The sequence below is a fragment of the Diplotaxodon limnothrissa genome, linkage group LG9, assembly GCF_057381915.1.
Source record: "Diplotaxodon limnothrissa isolate DT_005_m linkage group LG9, D_limnothrissa_male_GT1.1, whole genome shotgun sequence".
Taxonomy (NCBI): Eukaryota; Metazoa; Chordata; class Actinopteri; order Cichliformes; family Cichlidae; genus Diplotaxodon; species Diplotaxodon limnothrissa.
The window spans coordinates 24,831,994-24,852,283 of record NC_140604.1 but is presented as its reverse complement, the minus strand read 5'-3'; the positions used below and the strand labels follow the sequence as shown (position 1 = coordinate 24,852,283).

Genomic DNA, 20,290 nt, shown 5'->3' with positions numbered 1-20,290 from the left:
TGTCAGCCGACAGACTTTAAACTGTGGATCATGTCTGCATGGGCAAAACATCTCCTTCAGTATCCACGCGGGTTTTAGTAACACAGCAGGTCGCCTTTCTTTTCCAACCATATAGTTGTGTTTGTTTACTGAAGTGCTGCTTCTCTGGAACATCTATCAGAATAGAGGAAGAGCCACACCGAGCTTTGGACTACAAAGATGACGAAAACAAAGAAGACGAACTGCCCACAGCCTGTCAGATCCAGTCTGAGCAACCCGAGGATAGTTCCAGGCGTCTGTCTGAAGGCTCTCAGAACAGGAGCAAGCTGCAAACAGCCCAAGCATGCATGGCTAACTGTGCTGCCTGTGTCACACGGCTGTATGAACACGTTAACAAAACAGTAGCAAACAGGGACACTGTTGGATGCCTTGAAAACAGTGATTTCAGCTAAAGCCAGCCTGTGGACGCTTTGAAGACTTGAACAGATTTGGGATTTCCAAGTCCGAGAAATCACCTTTAAAGCAATTAAGCTGGCAGAACGTCTGCTTCGGGAACACCTTGTGATAATTGCACTGTCAGAATTTAGCCATTGTAGTACCGCTGCTCAGATTTCTATTTTTATGCTCTAATCCTCACTAGCAGAAAATGTAAAAAAAGAACATTAATAGAGGCCTTAAAGACTATTCAAGACTGCTTGTTTCTGTTCTGTCGGTGTGAAAGTAGGCCATGGGCTTCAGAGACTGAAGGAGAAATGATGTAACTAGGGACATACATGTGTATGTTGTTTTCTCCCAGGAGCCTCTGATCAACCCTTCTTGGCAAACACATAAATTTTACTTAATTCTTGTCAAATAACAGAAATTATCTAAGATCTATCTTTCTAGACAGTACACTTTAATCTCTGTCTTGACCTCTCTTCTTCTCCTGATGTTAATTAACTGGACTACCTTCCCCAGATGGCTCTCTCAGACGGGCTATTTTTATCCCAGTGCTCTGTATTGCATGAACTGATGCCTCACTATGTGGTACATCTCAGCTCCTTTTGTCACCATAATGCAGTTATGCACGTGAAACACAGTCCAGCCCCAACGCAGAGGATCGCTCTGTTGTTTCTACTTCAGACATTCGAACAGCAGCATTTGATACACTGAGAGGAGGAAATGTTGAAAAGTCTAAAAGCTGTAGGTGTTTTCTCATGTTTGTATTTTGATGTTGACACCGTTTTTGAAAATGGTAAACCAAGTTCTATCGCTCATTTGGTCAGAGGCACGGCTCACTCAGGTTGTTTAGTATAATAGGGATAGATGGTGGGCAGTGTGTCACACTTCTTTACAATGAGCCACTTTAGCTGTTTCCCACTAATTTCAATCAATGCTAAGCAAACCGTCTGCGAGCTATAACTTCCTACTCTCTGCTTTCCAAAGTCAAACGCCATCCATTTATCTCTCCATATCCTTAACTGCTTAAGTATATGAGTTGCAAGTAGGCTTGGAGTCTATCTTGCATGATGATGAGCAAGAGATAAGGTGCACCGGGGATTGGTCGCCAGTCTCCAAAGTCATATTAGTAGCGATTTCAGTGCAGGTCTTTAAGGTAAAAGAATATCATGTAACCGCTCTCCTCTCTTACCCCTTTGGCTTTTATTTCTTTCAGTCTCCCAGTCCAACAGCAGCCTAAAGAAGCATCGGAGCCGGAGCATTTTCAGCCCCTTCTTCTGCTGCTTCCGCAACTACAATGACTACCACGTGGAGCCACCACCTGCCAACAACAAGACACTTTCTCTGCCCCCGCCCCCAGAGGAGAACGGCAGTCCTCCCAAGGTAAAGCTCATTTATCTCTCCTGTCAGAGTTGGCCGCAATCCAGATTCCATACCACTTACATCTTACGTGTCCAAACACAAGAATTAGTTCATATTTTATGACTGAAGTGCTAGTTCGACTGGAGTTCCAGTAACAAGTAACATTTGTTTGGTTTTGTTACAGAGACCTTGTTAGGGTTTGCCTTTTCCTGCAGAGGGCTGAGGCGCACTCAGCCTCGCTGAGCTCCCTCAAATTTTTCCAGCTGCTTCAAACCCGTTGAACCCAGAGGTTGTTTACCATCCACTGCTTGAAAAATACGGGCTCACTTCCCATCTTGCATTCTTCGATATCTGCCTACGCACACAACTGCACACAAAATAACACACTGAGCACGCCGAGAAGCTCCAAAAAAAGACGCGCACTGGCTCTTTCTCGCGCACGAACCCACTACAACGCATGTACGGACACACACAAACACACATATGCACTCGAAAAACCCTCCTGCTTCTCTAATCCCCATAAAGTGGGCCTTGTGTGTTGGGGGGTGATGGATTGCTTGGCACCCACGCCTCCCCCTCTCCTCACTACACTCTGACCAGTGTAGTGAGGATGTGTGAAGAGAACGTTCTGGCTGTGGAAAAGACGCCAAACCCTGAAGCTCCTCTACAAACACAGTGTTCTGCTGCCAAGGCAGGTACACGGGGCTAAAAATGGAGCAGACGTATCACATTTCCACTCCTGTTTACCTGTAAATGTCTCTCATTCAGGGGAGGAATGTGTGGCCCTTTACAGGCACTATACATGTGGTCAGTAATGACCCGCTCTGGACCTCCTCTTAACAAATGAGTTCCCGTTAATTTAGAGTGAACCGAGCGAACCTCGCCATAAAAAGCCTTGTTATAGTACGCGGCTGATTTTTGAGCTGGGTCCGTGCCCACAGTCCCTCCCAACAGTGTACTGTTGCTGGATTTCTGGCCAGCCGTATTTGTTACTATGGCAGCTGTGTTTGTTTTTGACTGAGTTGTTCTCACTTTCCTCTCACCATGTGTACTATACATCCCTTCCCTCTGTCTCTCAGGCTTGCTTTCTCCCCGTCCCATTTGCTGATTGGAATATTGACGTTGTCGATTTCTTTTTCACGGTTTTTCTTTCGCTTCCCTCTTTCTCCCCCTCCCCCCTTGTTTTTCCACCCTGTCTCCCTTAATCTCTTTCTCTTTTTCTCTCTCTTTGCTTGTTTTCTCCAGTGTGACCAGGTCCAGGTCATCCCCATACCCAGTGTATGTATTATTATCTTTTGTTTTTCATCATCTTGCTCCAGCTCGCTAACCTCCTCCCTCTGCTTGCTGTGCCTCATCATTCTTGCTGCATGCAGCTGTTGACACGGAGGTGATTTTTCTTTGCTGTCAGATGAAATTTTGCACTGTCCCCTCTCGCATGATCATGTGGCTTTCAAGGCTTTCCTTTGTGCTGCTTTGTCTCCACTCACAGGACTGATAGAAAGAAACAATTCAGTTCCATCTGCTGTCACATGATTTATGTGTGGCTTTGTTGTCTTTTCCATCTCTACCCTGCGTCTCCAACTATTGAAAGAGAAGAACATGAGAGCGATTTTTCTCCGTAGATCAGATCGCAGCTCCAGTTTTGGGTAAATAAGTGGACAGACCTGATTGAATTAGGCGTTCGTCTTCATAAAAAAAACTGTTTTATTGGGATTATGCAATCAATGTTAGTCCATTGAAGGGGGGCTTGGTTTCAGCGACTTGTGCTTCATCTGTTCACCAGAAAAGGGGAATCATCTGATCCCTGCTTTGTTTGTGCTGAAACGGCAATTCATTTAGCTATTTTGGAATCTATGCGGTGCCTGTGGTTCACTGTAATTTAGGATATTCACACTCACAGCATCCCATATCGCAGCCAAGCTTTAAACTACACCACCCAGCAGACACCTCCCTGCAATAACAGGAAATGCATGCGGCGGTGAGGTCTGCTCTTTGTCTTGACGGGTAGGTCCAAACAGACGGCTTTAAGATCTGCGTCTGAACTGGACGGGTCACAGCTGCGTCGATTGTTGTTGTAACACAGTGTTAAAAGAAGAGACAAAATATTAAAACACGGCAAATATCACAGTAGCAAGCAGAGTCCCAATAACACATTTAAAATGAAGAATTTTTAAATTCTAGCTCCAAAAGCTCATCAGAAATACAGAAAGATGTCAAAAATAACAAACTTTAATTTCAGGTTAATCTTCCCTGATCAGAAAACATCCAATTTAGACTAACTTGAAATGTTTATAACAATATAAACAAAGTATGGAGACATTTCTTATTAAATCTTTTTACCTCAAGATTCTAATAATTTATTTTAGAGCTTTATAAATAAATAATTAAAAAATAAAACATCTAAAACAATAAGACACGTATCACTTGCAGTACTTTGCAAAAGTCTTGCGTCACCTCTCATTTCTTTATAATTTGCTTTTAAGGAGACCGGCTCTTTGTTAAAGTGATCTTGAGCAATAGTTCACAGCTTTTTCACTCACTTTTTACTCCGGTCCTCGTGTCTCACTATTTCAGAGGAATATCTTTTTCTTAATCCACTTAACACTAATCATTCAAGCATAAAAAAACACACCTAACTCAAAGGACGCGTCGGTGTTGTTTCTACACATAACAGACAACTTAGCAACGAGTCGATTTTAAATTGGACCTTTAGGCAACTTCTTATTAGCATCCTGTTGCAAAAGCACAATTTATTTCCATTTCTTTAGCTAAAAACTTGGCATAATCGGTATGATGTGCAGCCTGTCCTTGATAAAAATTTAAGGAAACTGGCCAAGTGGAGGACAAAAAAAGAAGTGACAGGACTAAGAAAAAAAAACTATCTACAGCAGGTGAATCTGAAAGTCATGTTCTTAAAAAGCAGGAAAAAACTGAGCAAAGACAGGACTTGATAGAGTCGATTCATCTACCGTTCACGGTGGAGGCTCTGTCATAGTTTGGGGCTGCATTTCAGCCTGTGGTGTTTGGGATCTTGTCAAAGTTGATGAAATCAGAAAAGCACCATTAGATTTTAATCCATCATGGCTTAATTTATGAGCATGATGATGATCCCAAACATACTGCCAACGTGGTAAAAGCATACCTGGACAGAAAAACACGGACTGACATCAGTCATGGACGGGCCTCCCCAGACCTCAACATTATTGAAGCAGTGTCAGATCATTTTGACAGAGAACTCAACGAAAGCCGGCCAACATCCAAAGAAGAGCTTTGAATGTCCTTCAAGAAGCCCAGAGAACTATTCCTGAAGCTTGTGGCTCAAGACTTTTGTGTGTAGCACAAATGCAAATGTTTTGGTTACTTGGCCAATTCTTGTTATTATCTCAAGTGTTGTTCTCTTACATTTATTCAGTCAGCCCGTTCTCACTCCGACCCATAATGTACTGATGATTTGTCACGTCCCGAGGCGCTCCATGGGAACACGAAAGGTGATCTTCCGCATTCCTATGCTACGCGCCGGATTGTGGATGAAATCGAATAGAATGACGTTCACGCGGTAACACGCGTTCCAGTATTCCAGCCCTAACCTTATCCCTAATGTTAACCACCACCTTAATCATGTTAGATAGTGTTTTCCAAAGCGGTTTAAGTAAAATAAACATACGTGTGTAGATTCATTCCAAACGGTTCTCATGTTTTCTAATGTTTCCGAACTCGTAATATTGAGACGTGTTGGGTGGCCGAAAGCATAATATACCGACGATTTGTCACCTAGCGTAAAATGTTACGCTTTGGGAGCGAGAACGTGTTGATTCAGTAGCAGTAGTATAGACATTTGCTTCTCCTCTCTATATGCTCTAATAATAAAGTAGAATTTCTGTTGCAAGGGATTGCATGTACATGTTCTGTGGGTTCCTTGAAGACAAACTAGGACATGTTGGAATTTTCATTTCCTCATAAATCCAAAAAGGATAAATTTGTTTATTTGATCTGTTGCTTCCAGCTGATCAACTATTTTCAATCAGTTAGCACATTTAACAAGTCTGTGAGAGCGCTCCCCGGCTGTGCCTTTGGGAGCACAGTTATTTTAACTGCTGGTGAGAATGTCAAGGTCCCAGTAAGCCTTTCTTTCTTTGTTCAACCTGCATGTGTAAATCACATTCATCACGCCCTGACAGGATGCCATTCAGTGCCCTTGCTCAAAAAGAATGCTTCCTGTGATACATCAGCATGCAGTCCTGCCATTAGGCACTATAATTCAGTCATGGTGGACCAAAAAACACACACAGAAGTACACATACATGCATATGTATTTAAGGCTGGCAGAGTCGTTGATCCCAGCCTCTATGTGTGTGGATGAACGTGTAAATGCTGGTGCACGATCTGTATGTGTGTGTGTGTGTGGTTTGAGTGTGTGCCCCCCCATGGCCGGACCATCTGCCCCGTGCCTGCCTGTAACCTCAGGCTCACCTCGTAGAGGACAATAGTGTCCTACCCGATCATAAAGACAGCACAGTCACCAGAACTCTGTCATCATGAGGTAACACAGAAAATATCAGCGCCGAGGAGAGTCCAGCAAGAAAAGCAGGCATGTCACTTTGAATATTATCATCTGAAGAAATAGCTCCTAAATTCACATACGATGGCATTTAATTGGACATCAAGTATAATGTCAGGAAAAAACTGCTCCCTGTTGATGCTCTTAACACATTCTGGGGATAGTCTGGAAATAAGCACTGGTGATGTAGAAATCAGGGTCGAGCAGAGATAATTGGAGCTCTTTTTTCCTTATGTAGGATAGTCAGATGAGCTCATATAATTTGGCCAAATCATACAGCTTGTGGCTACACACTAAATCCCTTTTCCTCTCTGTGCATCGACGATTTTCTAAGCAGTTTCAAGACTTCTTGTTAAAAAACTTTAAGTGAAATCTATATGACTTTGTGATTTTCGCATACTTTTAATAATGTAACATCTGCAATCAGAGAAGAAGCATTCCATGTTATCAAAGTGCTGATATATCTCTGAGCAGAAGCTTAGGGACACCCGCCTGCAGGTCATTAATCCTGAGAAGTGTTTCTTGAGTGTCACCCAAAACACCCGAAGTGATCTTATCCAACACTCTGACTGAGCCACCAACACACCGTCAGTGTGTGTGTGTGTGTGCGTGTGTGGCCGCCTGTTCCCGATAATGCACTTCTCTATATGCTTACCATTAAGTATGCATGTGTGTGTTTTCTCTGCAGCCTCCAGCCAAGTTCCTCCTGCCAGAGGTCAGCATAGCAGACTATGGCAAGAACTGCGTAGTGATCGATTTGGACGAAACCCTTGTACACAGCTCCTTCAAGGTACGGCACCTCCCTACATGACCTCAAACACACTGCACTTTGAAATACGTCGACGCTGCGTTTTGTTTTTCCTCATGCTGTTGCTGTGCAGCCACAGTTGGATTAAACAGAAATAGGTCCTGAAAAATGACTCTACTGAATACGGTCTGAGGACAAATAGCATGAGCCCTGTTAGCATCACTGAGCTACACATAATCGCATGAATCTATGTCCTTCAGAGTATAAAGGGTTCTTAATACCCGTTCGAACAGGTGAGAACGAGAAAGAGCAAGAACAGCTATCTGACTGAGAAGACCTGGAAGACTGATTTTCTCATCAAGTTTCTATCCATGCATCCATTGCAAACTGGGTTTCAAGGCAGGTGAAGCATCAAGCGATCCATAAGAGAAAACAGCACAGCACAGCACACCATTGATGCACAGCATCCACATCAGTGGCCAGTTTATGCTTCTCAATTAATGTAACGTGTCTTTAGTCAGTTGGAGGAAATTCACATGGCAAACAGGAAAAACCAACGAGTTCAAACACAGAATCTTCTTTGTGGTGCTTAATATTAATTAATTAATGAATCATCAAATATCGGTATCGGTCTTCAAAATATATATCAGCCTACCGCTGCACCGCTGGGTTGCCCAACAGTTACACATGATCATACCACATCCACGTCTAATGGTTTTTTGTCATCTAATTTCATTATGATAATTAAAATAATTTGATCTCTCAAACCATAAATAATTCAAGCCAAGTTTCAAACTTAAAATTCATGACATTTGGATATTTGTGGTTTTCATTAGACTGCAATTTGTATGTAGCTTAATTGGTGCCAGCCCTGCTTTTGTTTTCAGTAGTGAGCAGTACTACTTAGAGGCTGAAAATATGCTTAAAATGCTCCATCTGTATATGTAATGGCACATATGTACAGCTATTTTTCACTCACAAACATGTTATAGTGCCTTTTTCAGCCTGCTGCAGGCACTTAAAGGGAAAGCCCAGTATAGTAGGCACTAGTACACTATCCTTGTAAATGGCTCTTGTCTCTCACCATCAAAAGCTCCCTCTACTGACACACCTGGCACACCTAGTGACCCATTTGAGCACAGCTCTGCCCCGGCTTCAACTGATCTCGTTATGCCTGTGAGTACTACCTGCGCTTGAGTGCTTTTGCGGTCAGTGTCGGCGAGCTACGCAACAAAATAGCTCAAAGTAAAGTTGAAGTAGAAGTTTTATGTTCCACTTAAGTGGAACTCCTTTTAATTAAAATGATTGTAGAGAAGAAAAAAAACTTTGAGTACATTGACTCGATTGCTTTGGACTGTAAAAGGACGAAAGGCACACAAACATTGAAGCGGACACACCCATCAGAATCACATGCCAGCAGGTCAGGGCCACACACTCACACACTCACACACAATCATACAGGCTCACCCACACACTAGGGTGTGTCCAATGCAGTGTACTCTTGGTTTGAATGGCTGTGGAATGGACTGTGCAGAAATCCTGGATCTAATACACTGCAGGCCAAAACGAGCCCAAAATTATTATTTTTTTCCTTTTGATGAAACTCACACACCAGATACCCAGTCCATCAAAATTCATTTAGTTCACAGATCAGTGTGCGGTATGAAATGGATTCACAATGCATTAAATGGAAATACGTTGAGAGAGGAAGAGAGGGAGACAGAAAGTGGCACAACGCAGCATTTTCAGTTCCTTTCAGAAGCATAGCAGGATTTCCTGTAGCTTTCCCGTTTCAAGGTGATTTTGATGTCAAATATTAAGCATTTTCTTTCCAAAGTAAATACATGCTTCCACTGGAAATTACACAATTATAGCAGAATAACAACAACTGACAAGGGATAGAGACGCTGCACAGATGGACGTAGACTAAAAAAGAAACGTTACATAACACATCACATCACTCTTGCTTTTATCCTGCATATTATGGATGGGGAGATAAATCCTGAGCCCTCTCTGAGATTAGCTGCTGTGTGTGTGTTAGATGTGCACAAGTAGCTGAAATGAATGAAGACTGATCGGCATGCTGTACACTGTAGTAATTTGAACAGCGTGCATTTGCAAAGCACTTGTCAAAAGATGTCTTGCTCAACATCTGAGCATTAAAATTCCACAACAGCCTTTTCCTCTCTTGGGATCGATTTCCCTGATATTTTTGGGACCTGGCTGCAGGGATGCAGTCCCGTCCAGCTACAATGGTATTAGTGAGATCAACACCCGCACTTGGTGTCGCAGTCCATCTTAAAGATGTTGGATGGGGTTTAAGTCAGCATTGCAGTTCATCTGATTTATGTACTGAGAAATGGCATTGTCCGGTTAAACTGGGTCTCATCCCTGAAGCAGAAGGGTGAAAAAGTGCCAAAAACATGGTCAAGTTAAGAACTTTGGCCATGCAACATGCAAAATAATCATAAGTTGCTTCCCTAACAGTCTTTTAATACAACCTTTCTTCTTACCTTACCCAGGGACATCTAACTTCTTTTACTGTACACATATGAATATAACAGGCCAGCTAAAGTTTGAATTAATTGGAATGCTAGCCAATGAGAAAAGGTGTATTTTAAGTAATTTGTGATGTTAGGGTATGCTGTAGAATTACATGGAGATGTTTTTAATTGCACTAATTCTCATGAAGTAAAGGTGCGTAAACTTATGTAGAGCCCTGATTCTGAGCCAGAGTGTGGTCAGCAGGTGAAGCAACCCACGGTTCGGCAGAAATCCATAATTACACAACTGCCCGCATAACGTTTACCTTGGTGGCCCCCCCACATATGTAATCCTGCTGCATTTCCGCATCTCTTGCCGACTCTGATCCGAGTCTGTTACAGAGCAGGGCAATTAGCAGCTGTTGTGTGTTCAGTCTTCAGATGATGGAGTGATTCAGCAGAAGAGCAGTAGGCACAGGAGCAGAGCGAAGTCTGTTTCTGCATCTCTGGCTCCGTCTGTATCGCACTCATCTCTTCCCATTCTCTTTGTGACGGTATGCTGGCATCCTTGTCCTCTTTCCAGCTTGTCACAGTTTTTATTTTTATTTTTTTAGACAGTTTTAGAAGAGCTTCAGTCATTTTTGCCCTCTGGTGTAAACATTAACCAAAGCTAAATATCATAATGCAAAACCGAGGCGTAGAATAAACACTGTTTATCTAGGGAGGCTTTTACTGTTAATTGACTCACTCTGGTGTCAGATAAAGGAAGAAGAAAGCACCTCTGGTTGTCACACTGATCCTATTAGACTCACGTATGGACATTTGGAAGGTCAAAGTGCTGCACTTTGTATTCCTATAGCAAACACCCCCTCTGCTGGATGGTACTGAACTGTATTTTCTAACTGGAGTTTAATGCCAGAATAATCGTAGTAACAACACACATGCATAACAGGAAATTTTACAGGCTTTTTAAAATGTGCATTAGTTGCGAGTACTATACATACAAGTTTTAAATAATTGCTCTGTATCTCACTATATTGTAATTAATTTAAACAAAGAAAATGCAATTAAACGTTTGGGCTTAAATACGGGAATCTTTTGATATGGTTTAACATGGTAGCATTAGCATGTTATATTAGCATGTCTATAAAGCTAAATAGCAAAAAAAAAATCACGATAACTAGACTAGCTGGTTAAGAATAGATGCTCTCTCATTTTGTCTTATCCTATATGCTAGATTTGGGGAAATAGCTTCTCATGCTCCGGTGCAGTGGCTGAGTTTAATACGTCATTAAAGCTGTAGGTAAACGTAGTTCAATTAAAAGCTAATCTGAGGAAAAAGCAACAACAAATAAACAAGTTGGCTAATTAGCCTAGCTTCGACACTCTTTAGTCTTCAAACAGTGAGGGCAGGATCTGATTATATCTGCCAAATGTTTTTTTTTTTTGCGGGGAAGGAAGGAGCTAATTAACATTTTGATTAAAATAGCTTTTGAACTTCAAACGCTTGTTTGTGTAGCCACTGGTATTTGACTCTGTAATGCAGAATTAAGCAATAAATTCGGAAGCAAAGTTGTCGTTCCCAGACATTATCAAAGACCAAGCTTTGGAGATTTCTTTAAAATTGAGCAGTGGAATTTAAATTAAGTGATATGTCTAAATAATCTTCAGTTAGTTTTCTTTCTATACAGCAAACTATAAGCTCCTACATAAAATTGTGTGTCTCTGAAAACAAGCAGATTTTCCCTGTCACCTGTTTTTCTTCCTTTCCCTCTCTGAAATGACACCGTCGTGCCTCCTACCTAATCCTTTCATCCTCCGTCTTTACACCCTCTGCTCGTCTTCCACCCACATCCCCTCTGGCATCTATCTTCCTCTTGCCTCCTGCTCCTCTCCTCTCCCCTTTTCTTGCGTTAGGAGAAAAAAAAATGACACAAGTCATGCAGAGTAAAAAGGCAGCACTCCTCCTGTCCTCGTTCAAGTCTGTCATCTTGTTCGGCTCTCAGGTTTCTCCCCAGAGTCTCACGCCTGGTTGTTATTTAACACTGAGATACGGAGCACTGGAGCAGAGGGAACCACATTATGCTGAAAGCCTTCATCATTTGCCTGGGGCACCTTACAGGAGTTTTTAACCTGTCTCTCTTTTTAAACCGCATGCAAGCTTGTGGCTGGGCTGTTTACCTGTCAGAGTGAAGTTTTTGAATCTTTTCCTTGTTTCTTGTCATCCTGCAGCCCATTAGCAATGCGGACTTCATTGTTCCGGTGGAGATTGATGGCACCGTTCATCAGGTAATACTGCACCGATATGGAGGGCTTCCAGAAAGGGGCTTGAATAAAACAATATGTGTGAATTTATAAGGGTGGAGACCTTGGTTTCACTTTACTTTCCTCTGTATTTATTATTCCCTTTTATCTCACAGCGATTTAAGCTCAAACTGTTTAGTTGTCTTTGATTTATTCTTTGAATCCTTGCTGCAGTAAAGATAACTGGACAGTGACGCGAGTGTTTCGGCGCACAATGTTGAAGCTGCTGTTGAGTTTGTAGCAGAAGAGATTGTGCACTGAGTAGAAATGTGCATAAAGGGCGGCGTCCTTTTGAAGGTTTAATTGTCTGTGTCCGGTTTGAAGCAAAGGAAGTGATATTGTAGCTGTAACCTGGTTCAAGTAATCCAGGATAGGCTTTCTGCATCTGCTTTGGCCTATGCTTGATTACTTGCACTTGGAGGCAGCAACTAACCTGCAGAGATCTACTAAGAAGGACGAAGATGACAAGCAATGAAAAATAAGACCTCAAAGCATCCAAGTATTGCTCAAATGTTTTAAGTTTCATTTTTGTATCCCAATTTTACTTAAACACAAATCTGCAAGTGGGTAAAATTGAACTGAATAGTTATAGAGCAGCTAAAGAAGATTTCAAGAAGAAGATTTCTTGTTTGGGTTTTTGCTCCAAAAAATGTATTTTGAAAATAAAAGACATAACGAAGACGTGTTCGTTACGTGTCTCGGTTTCAGGTGTACGTGCTGAAGAGGCCTCATGTGGACGAGTTCCTCCAGAAAATGGGGGAGATGTTTGAATGTGTCCTCTTCACAGCAAGCTTAGCCAAGGTTGGTTCCCAGCTGCTTTGACAGTTACAGTAATACTTCTGTTCATTTGCTGTGTGCTGCTCAACCTGATGCGCTTTGGCCTGTTTAGTATGCTGACCCTGTGGCGGACCTGCTGGACCAATGGGGGGTGTTTCGCGCCCGTCTCTTCAGGGAATCCTGTGTTTTCCACAGAGGAAACTACGTCAAAGACCTCAGCCGACTGGGCCGAGAGCTCAGCAAAGTCATCATCATAGACAACTCACCTGCCTCTTACATCTTCCACCCTGAGAATGCAGTAAGTTATTTTTTAAAGAGATTTTTGATCTAAAACATACAGATTCAAAGTCATTCAGTCTTGGTAGCAGGAAGTAGAACACTGTGGAAAAGTCTTGAACCACGCCTCGTTTGTGCATATTCTGCTTCCAAGGAACCGGATTTTCTTGGAATTTTTTAAAGTGGTCTTGAGCAATAGTTCTTCAGGCTTTCAAGGTCTTTCCTTTGGACATTTGCTGTTTTATCAACAGTCCAGTCATTGTGTCTGACCATTTTGTTCTTTCTTCAGAAGTAGGCGCCAGTTTTTTATCCACACATAACAGATAACTTAGCAAAAAACTCTTGTTCACATTTGTTCACATTTCTTTAATTAAATGTATGAAAAATGTCAAAGACAACACAGTTTCACAGACACAAATGAGTATTTTGGCATCGTCTACTAGCTAAAAACTTGGCATATCTCAGCAGTGTGTCATTAAAGAATTTGAGGAAACTGGACAAGAGAAGGATAAAAGAAGAAGAGGCATCTGGCCCTTCAGTTGATGCATCTACTGTTCACTGAAGCGGCTTCAGAAATGGTCTCAGTGGAAAAGTGGCTGTCAAGAAACCATTCATAAACGAGAAAACAGGAATAAAAGACAAATTATGCAAGAACTGGACTGAAAATCTGTCAAGGCCGAAAGGCCGGTAGGTGGGAGTGGACCCAAAAGCAGACTCAATGGACACACGAAAAATGATTTTTAACAAACTTTGAATGCAAGGGAAAGGAAGCGTGGGAACGTAGTATGAGTCCCCGGTGGTCGATATCCAGAGCTTGGGTGCAATGGCCAAAGGTAAGAATGAGGTAAGGGGTCAGGCTTATAGGGATGAAAGGTGGGGAGAGTAGCCGAGTGAGTGTCTGGAAGGGTGTGTGAAAGGGTGAGGTTCCAACCTTATGCTTCCAGTGATCCAGAGATGATGGCAGGCAGGTGTGAGCGGTGAGTCCAACACTGTAAAAAGAATAACCCTATTCAAATTAAAAAAAAATGATGTCCAATTGTCACATCCAAAATATTTGGCTTCAGAGAATCCAAATTGAGTCACTTGATATGACCTGATACTTTTATGTTGATATAAACAATATTACTAGACTTGACTGAAACTTTAAATTTTGCATTGATCCAAATTGATTTTTTTACATAGAACCATATTTTAATTATTGAACCAAGCTAATATATTGAAATTTAACCAACCTAATGTATTCACATCGAACCAAATTAACATGAACTAATATGTTTGTGTTGAAGCCAGGTAATTGATTTACATATATTCAAACTATATTTTTTACATTTCATTTTATTTCAGTTCAAAAATGCTCTGCATTTCCTATAAAAAACAAGACAGTTGGCCAACCAATTATTTCAAAATTATTTATTGTTCCAAACCATTTTAACTATAATCAATAGAGAGGATTAGTAATATACAGATTTAGTGCTACGGCAGAAATGATTAGAGAAATGTTTGTTTTATAAAACCTGCAACCTTTTGAAAACCAGTATAAAACCTGCAACCTTTTGAAAACCAGTATAAAACCTGCAACCTGTCTAAAACTGGCATAAAACCATTATAAAAACTCTTTTTAAACCAATTTGCAAGTACTCAAAAATGTTTATATGTGCACTGTGCCTGTACAATGTAAAAAAAAATCTACACATGTATCAATGAAATCAACTTAAATCTCCCTTTCAAATGGGTGTTCTTATAATTTTTGAATGTAGAATACCACTGCAGGCCAACCAAGAAAATAACCAAGCACACATGCACATGCATGTGCACATACACATCCACACATGCATGCAAACACACTACTGTGCAGTGTTAAGTTCACAATTAAGTTTGCGAATCTTAGAGGTCATCTTGTTAAAGTCAAGCTCCATCATAATCTTTTGAAGAGCCTCAAAGGTGAACCTGAATCCTCGTGGATATTCCATTTTAAGAGCATAACAGAGTCCAAAGACCATTGCCACTCCAGCTGCCACAGAAGGCAACTCATTCAGGACTTCCACACCATCAATGATTATCCCAATGTCTCGACGCTGATGTAGGAGGCTTGAGTTGTCCCTGAAGATGAAGAGTGCCATGGTGGTTACTCTGCAGCTCTTCCTCAGCTTCATCTTTCTGGGATATCTTGAGGTAAAATATGGAACAAAATGTACAAGTGAAGAACTGAAGTCTGGCACACCTGATAAATCTTTGACCATAATAAACTACTATTTTGATAGTTGTTTGGTCACAGACTATTAGAACAATTATTTGACTAATCAGATTTGTGAATTGCATAATCATTAAATTAAATCAATGGTGGAAAATTTTCATAAATGTTCCACAAAGCCCAAGGAAAAAAAGAAAACAATACAGAACCCTAAGATATTAACTTGATGAGTTGATTAATCGTTGCTGTCCTACATTAATCACTGCATTTAATAGCAGAGTTGTCAAATTTACATCAAGAGACTGCATCTCATGTAGAGACAGAACAGATATGGACATACCATGTATTCTTTTATCAAGTCCTCAACACATCAGCAAGGTGAATGAGAGGATAATGATGGAGGGTCTAGATTATTATGAAATGTTTAAAAAGGATGTGCAGTGTAAATGCAAAATGATACCTGTTCAGATTAAATGAAAATGTATGCTTCAGCCATGGAATGGATGGAGCGATCTGTGGTTCTGAAAGCATACAGAAAAAAAAGAATAATGTTACTTCTCTATAAAACACATAACATAGAAAAACCAAGAAATACGTAACATGACATACACATCCTTATAAAAAGCTAGTACTATAATTTGATTTAGGTTTACCAAACAGTCTACAGACCAGCCATTAGCAACTAAGTTTGGCATAGGGTCAATTTAATGCTGTTAAAATTAAAATTTCTTCAGAAAATGCACATTTTTCCGAGCCGCGCCTGAAAGTCAATTGAAGGAATTAGTCTTATGTCATTGATCTTATATGCTGGCGTGTTATTTCTGTCTCTAAATCATGCACATTAATAATTATCTTTTGCGCTCGGTGTACACACACATAACACACAGATATTTATATGAAGAGAGACAGAGACAAACGTGCGCGCACAAACACAAGCTTGTGTCTAGAAACCGCGCGCTCACCAGAAAAATTCAAACGAAGCGGAGCACGGAGTTATACTATGAATGTTATGAACTATGAACTTATGCTAGCTAGCTGTATCCACCACCGATGCATCGTGGTAACGCTAGCTAGTTAGTATACTGGTAAAAAACGGCTTTTTGCCTAACTTGCATTCCTGACTGTGATGGTCGGTTTCTGGTAACCAGTTCTAACGTCGCGCCGGATAGCTAGCTAGCTTGTAGCTAGCAGCTACAATCATGCAAAAATTAGGGGTGGCTGTCGACCCAGCTTAAATGGGGTTATTTTCTGCAATTTTGGCAATACAAATTATAAAAGCTTTTGTAACACACTTGGCTTTACTTACGTTTATTTTCAGATGAAATTAATCAAAGATGTGACACGATGTTTCCAGCAGCCATGCAGAATAAAAATGGGTCCCGGTCTATTTCTGGTGGGCGTGTTCAAGTGCAAATCACTTTGACTCAAATTAAAGATATTATCTGTTCAACATGAAAAGAAATATATGTTTTGAGAGAAATCAAAAACTTTGCGTTGTGTCCTTTGTACAGATATTTAGTTTCATCCAAATCAAAAGTGGTATTTTAAAATGCAAAAAGAAAGGGTTTCACAATCAAATCAATGATTTTATTCTGTTTTGAATGGCACTTATTAGATTGAATGAATGACTGCATGTTAGACTTTTTTCAGTGAAGGAGTAAAGTTGCAGGCTGGATCGGTGAGTTGTGACTGAAGCAACTAGCGTCCAAGTGAATACGCAGCAGGTGGGTTAACTTGGAGTCTTCACAAGCAGACTGAGGACACATTGAGATAGGGGTTAGTACCAGGGAATAACATGATGAGAGACAAGGAGGCCTAGTTACCACAGCGAGGTAGCTAACGAACTGGCGAAGACTGGAGAACTAGGCTAGTCTTAAATACTGCTTTGCTGATTGCCGTCGATGGGATGCAGGTGGGAAGAACAGGTGAGGAACCCGAGTGCAGTAAAAGCATAACTGGATCCAAAAACGCACAGTGGAACACTTTGGGTCATGGATTGGCCTCCACAGAGCCTGGACCTCAGCATTATTGAAGCACTGTGGGATCATCTTGACAGAGAACAGAACAAAAAAAAGGCAGCCAAGATCCAAAGAAGGGCTTTGTATGTCCTTCAAGAAGAAGGAAGCTTGCCTAAAAGATGACAGACTATGTTGAAGAACAAAGGCGGTCAAACAAATATTAACTTTCAAGCTTGTTAGAATTGCATATATTCATTTATAGTGTATTTCCACGTATGTTTGCACGCTTCATTTAATCACTGCACCTATTTTCCGGGCAAAATATAAAGAAATTAGAGGTGGCGCAAGACTTCTGCACAGCACAACTCCTTTTCACATGATCCCAAAACATGTGACATCTTAAGAAGTTTTAAGGTTAAGCTAAATGGCGGCTACAATTGCACTTGTTGCCTAATCAAGAACGGGGTCAAAATACACTGCTGTGATGGAAATAAGTTACTTATGAAGTGATTATTGATGTCGATGATTGTATCTGTAAGACACTGTCAGGGTTTTTAATAATAATAATAATAATAATTTAATAATAATCACCATTGTTCTCGTGCCAGAGGCAGTGTTCCCAATTTTATGAGAGTTCTCAGCTCTGTGGAGAAGTTTCTGCTGCTGCCACTCTTTGATTTATTTCCCTCATTAATTATTTACACAAAACACCCCGACTGTAATGCAACATTTAAGCGTCTATGGTATCTATTGTCAGCCACTTCTTCCTTCTTTAAATAAGATCGGTCTTTCTTTTTCTTTCTGATTCTAATGTAAATGTGGGTGTGTTTTTCTGCCACAGGTCCCAGTGCAGTCTTGGTTTGATGATATGACAGACACGGAGCTTCTGGACCTCATTCCCTTGTTTGAGGGTCTCAGTAAAGAGGAGGATGTTTACAGTCTATTACAGAGCCTAAGGAACAGGTAGCAGACAGCCACTCCAGCTGATCCCTCCTGCCTAAGCCCTGCTGAACAGAAGCCTCCCCTCTCTGCCATGGCCCCGTAGCCCGGCTCCAGTCCTTCGAAGAGCTCTGGGAAGCTTCCCCAGTTGGAGGATTTCAGGCAAATGATCTACTCTTGATCAAAATAAAACAACAGTATGGATTCTCTGGGTTCTTGGACTCTTTGTACAGGACTCTAGCTGAAAAAAGATTCTATTACTGTATGTACATATTAAATGTTTCTAAGCGCAAGACAAGCATAAAGTAATTTTTCTATCAGAGAGAGGAGGTTTTACTATTCCAAGTATTTTAGTTACCGAAAAACGATCAAATACACAAATTTTTCGATTTTTGTTTCGTTTGTTTCTGAGAATCGATGACCTGTTGGGTTTTTGTGTTGAGCAGTGCTATGCAGGCCGTCGTTCCTCGTTTGATTTTTTTTCGTTCTAACCAACTGTGATTTAACTTCTCTTTACAGAATGAAGTGCCTTCATTACTGTGCTGATTTTCTTGTGTCGGGTTATGGGGTGAGCATTTTTATGCTGCATATTTAGTCAATTCTCCAAAAGCGTATTCACTGAATCTTTAAATTGAAGTTGAAAATGAGTCTTTGATAACGTCATTTAATCCAAAAGAAGTGAAATGAACACTTCCTGGATTAGAGGGGGAAGAAAAGTAGCTTGTTAGTCCTGGAAGACTTTTGATTTTCAGTTATGTAGCATTGAATTGTTAAATTTACCAAAGGTTTTTACAATTCAATGTGATTTGTGACTAAACAACATCATTTTATCCTCGGCAGTGACTGTAAATTGATGATTCTTGAGGACATTGAAACGCCGTTTAGGTAACTGAAGAAAAAAATAATAATATCTGTGATGACATCACTGTCCACCAATAAATGTTTGAGGAAAAAAAATGGAAAGATTAGCTTAGATATATAAAATTATATTTATTCGGGGAAAGGGTCCTGGGTGCATTGTAAAGAATGCTGTTGAAATCGTACTGTACAACGTTATTAAAGTTGCAAGTTTGCACACTGTCTGTGTCTGTCGTGGAGTAATGATTCTCACAAAACTCACTTAATGGCAATAACTGTGATAATCATTTTACAATGAACTAAAGGACCAGTGCATAGCATTTAGCGATGCCTGAATTCAACTAATGCGTGGGCTGCACACACCAGCTTTCACGAACCTCTGTAACAACCCATGTCCTTAACACAGAAAAAAAACATTAATAAGCCATATGAACAAAGCCCAAAACACAGCAATGTGACAGCTACAGTAAAAAAATGAAAACACAAAATATATGAACTTAAAAACATGCAGAAACATATGAACACTTCATTGATTACAATGTTTACCTGCTCATTAATGCAAATATCTAATCAGCCAATTACATGGCAGCAAGTCAGTGGATATAGGTATGTAGACATGGTCAAGGTAGCCGCTGAAGTCCAAACTGAGCACCAGAATGAAGAAGAAAACTGATTTAAATGACTGGATGTGGCATGGTTGTTGGTGCTGTGTTGATGCCTCAGGAGAGTAGATTGATGGACTTCTCTGAGCAGACGGGAAGGCAACAGTAAGTTACAACCACTTGTAATAACAAAGGTTTGCAGAAGAGCATTTCTGAATCTAGAAGCACATGGGCCACAGCAGCAGACGAGCACACCAGGTAAGAACGGGAAGCCCACAGTTCACGGAGGCTCACTGAAAGCGTCCACTGGAGGCCAACTGACTCTTCCCATTGGCCAGAAAACATGACTCTAAATGAATGATAATGTGCAGATAATGATGAAAGTCTAAATATAGCATAGTTTATCAGTGCTGTATTTAACGTTAGCAGAGGTGACAAGGATTTCTAATGTTTTAGGAGAAATTTTGAAGCAACTGAAGGAAGAGTTTGCCTTAAACATTTTTTCATTTGAGTTGAAAATCATACCAGAAGAATCAGTGCTGGAGCTCTGTGCACTGTAGTTTGTGACATTTTAACATGGATGAAAAAGCTCTTAATGATGCTAACTGAAGGAATTGCCAAAACATTCAGTGTTTTCATTTGCAATCAGGTCTTTGGCTCTCACACAGTTTTCTTATTTACAATTTTATTCAAAAGGAGCTGATGTTATTGTGTTTTAATCAAAACTGTAAACCCAAGGAAATCCCAAGAAGTTCACACTTGAGCTCCGCTGTTCTCTGCTGTGGCTGCTGGGTTAAGTACATGAATTTATGAGCAC

At 40.7% G+C, this 20,290-nt stretch overlaps 1 protein-coding gene across 2 annotated transcripts in view; it reads left to right on the top strand.

The window, feature by feature from the left end:
* Window positions 1–19,056, top strand: part of ctdspla (CTD (carboxy-terminal domain, RNA polymerase II, polypeptide A) small phosphatase-like a) — a 40,821-nt gene extending 21,765 nt beyond the window's left edge. The window contains exons 2-8 of one of the 2 annotated variants that reach the window (XM_085362908.1): window positions 1,634–1,800; window positions 3,025–3,057; window positions 7,026–7,127; window positions 11,801–11,857; window positions 12,581–12,673; window positions 12,762–12,947; window positions 17,916–19,056. In XM_085362908.1, coding sequence (XP_085219034.1) covers window positions 1,634–1,800; window positions 3,025–3,057; window positions 7,026–7,127; window positions 11,801–11,857; window positions 12,581–12,673; window positions 12,762–12,947; window positions 17,916–18,041 — 764 coding nt within the window. In that variant the 3' untranslated portion in view covers window positions 18,042–19,056. The remainder of the gene's footprint in view (window positions 1–1,633; window positions 1,801–3,024; window positions 3,058–7,025; window positions 7,128–11,800; window positions 11,858–12,580; window positions 12,674–12,761; window positions 12,948–17,915) is intronic. The other variant, XM_085362909.1, reaches the window with a different exon arrangement.
* Window positions 19,057–20,290: the final 1,234 nt, after the last annotated feature.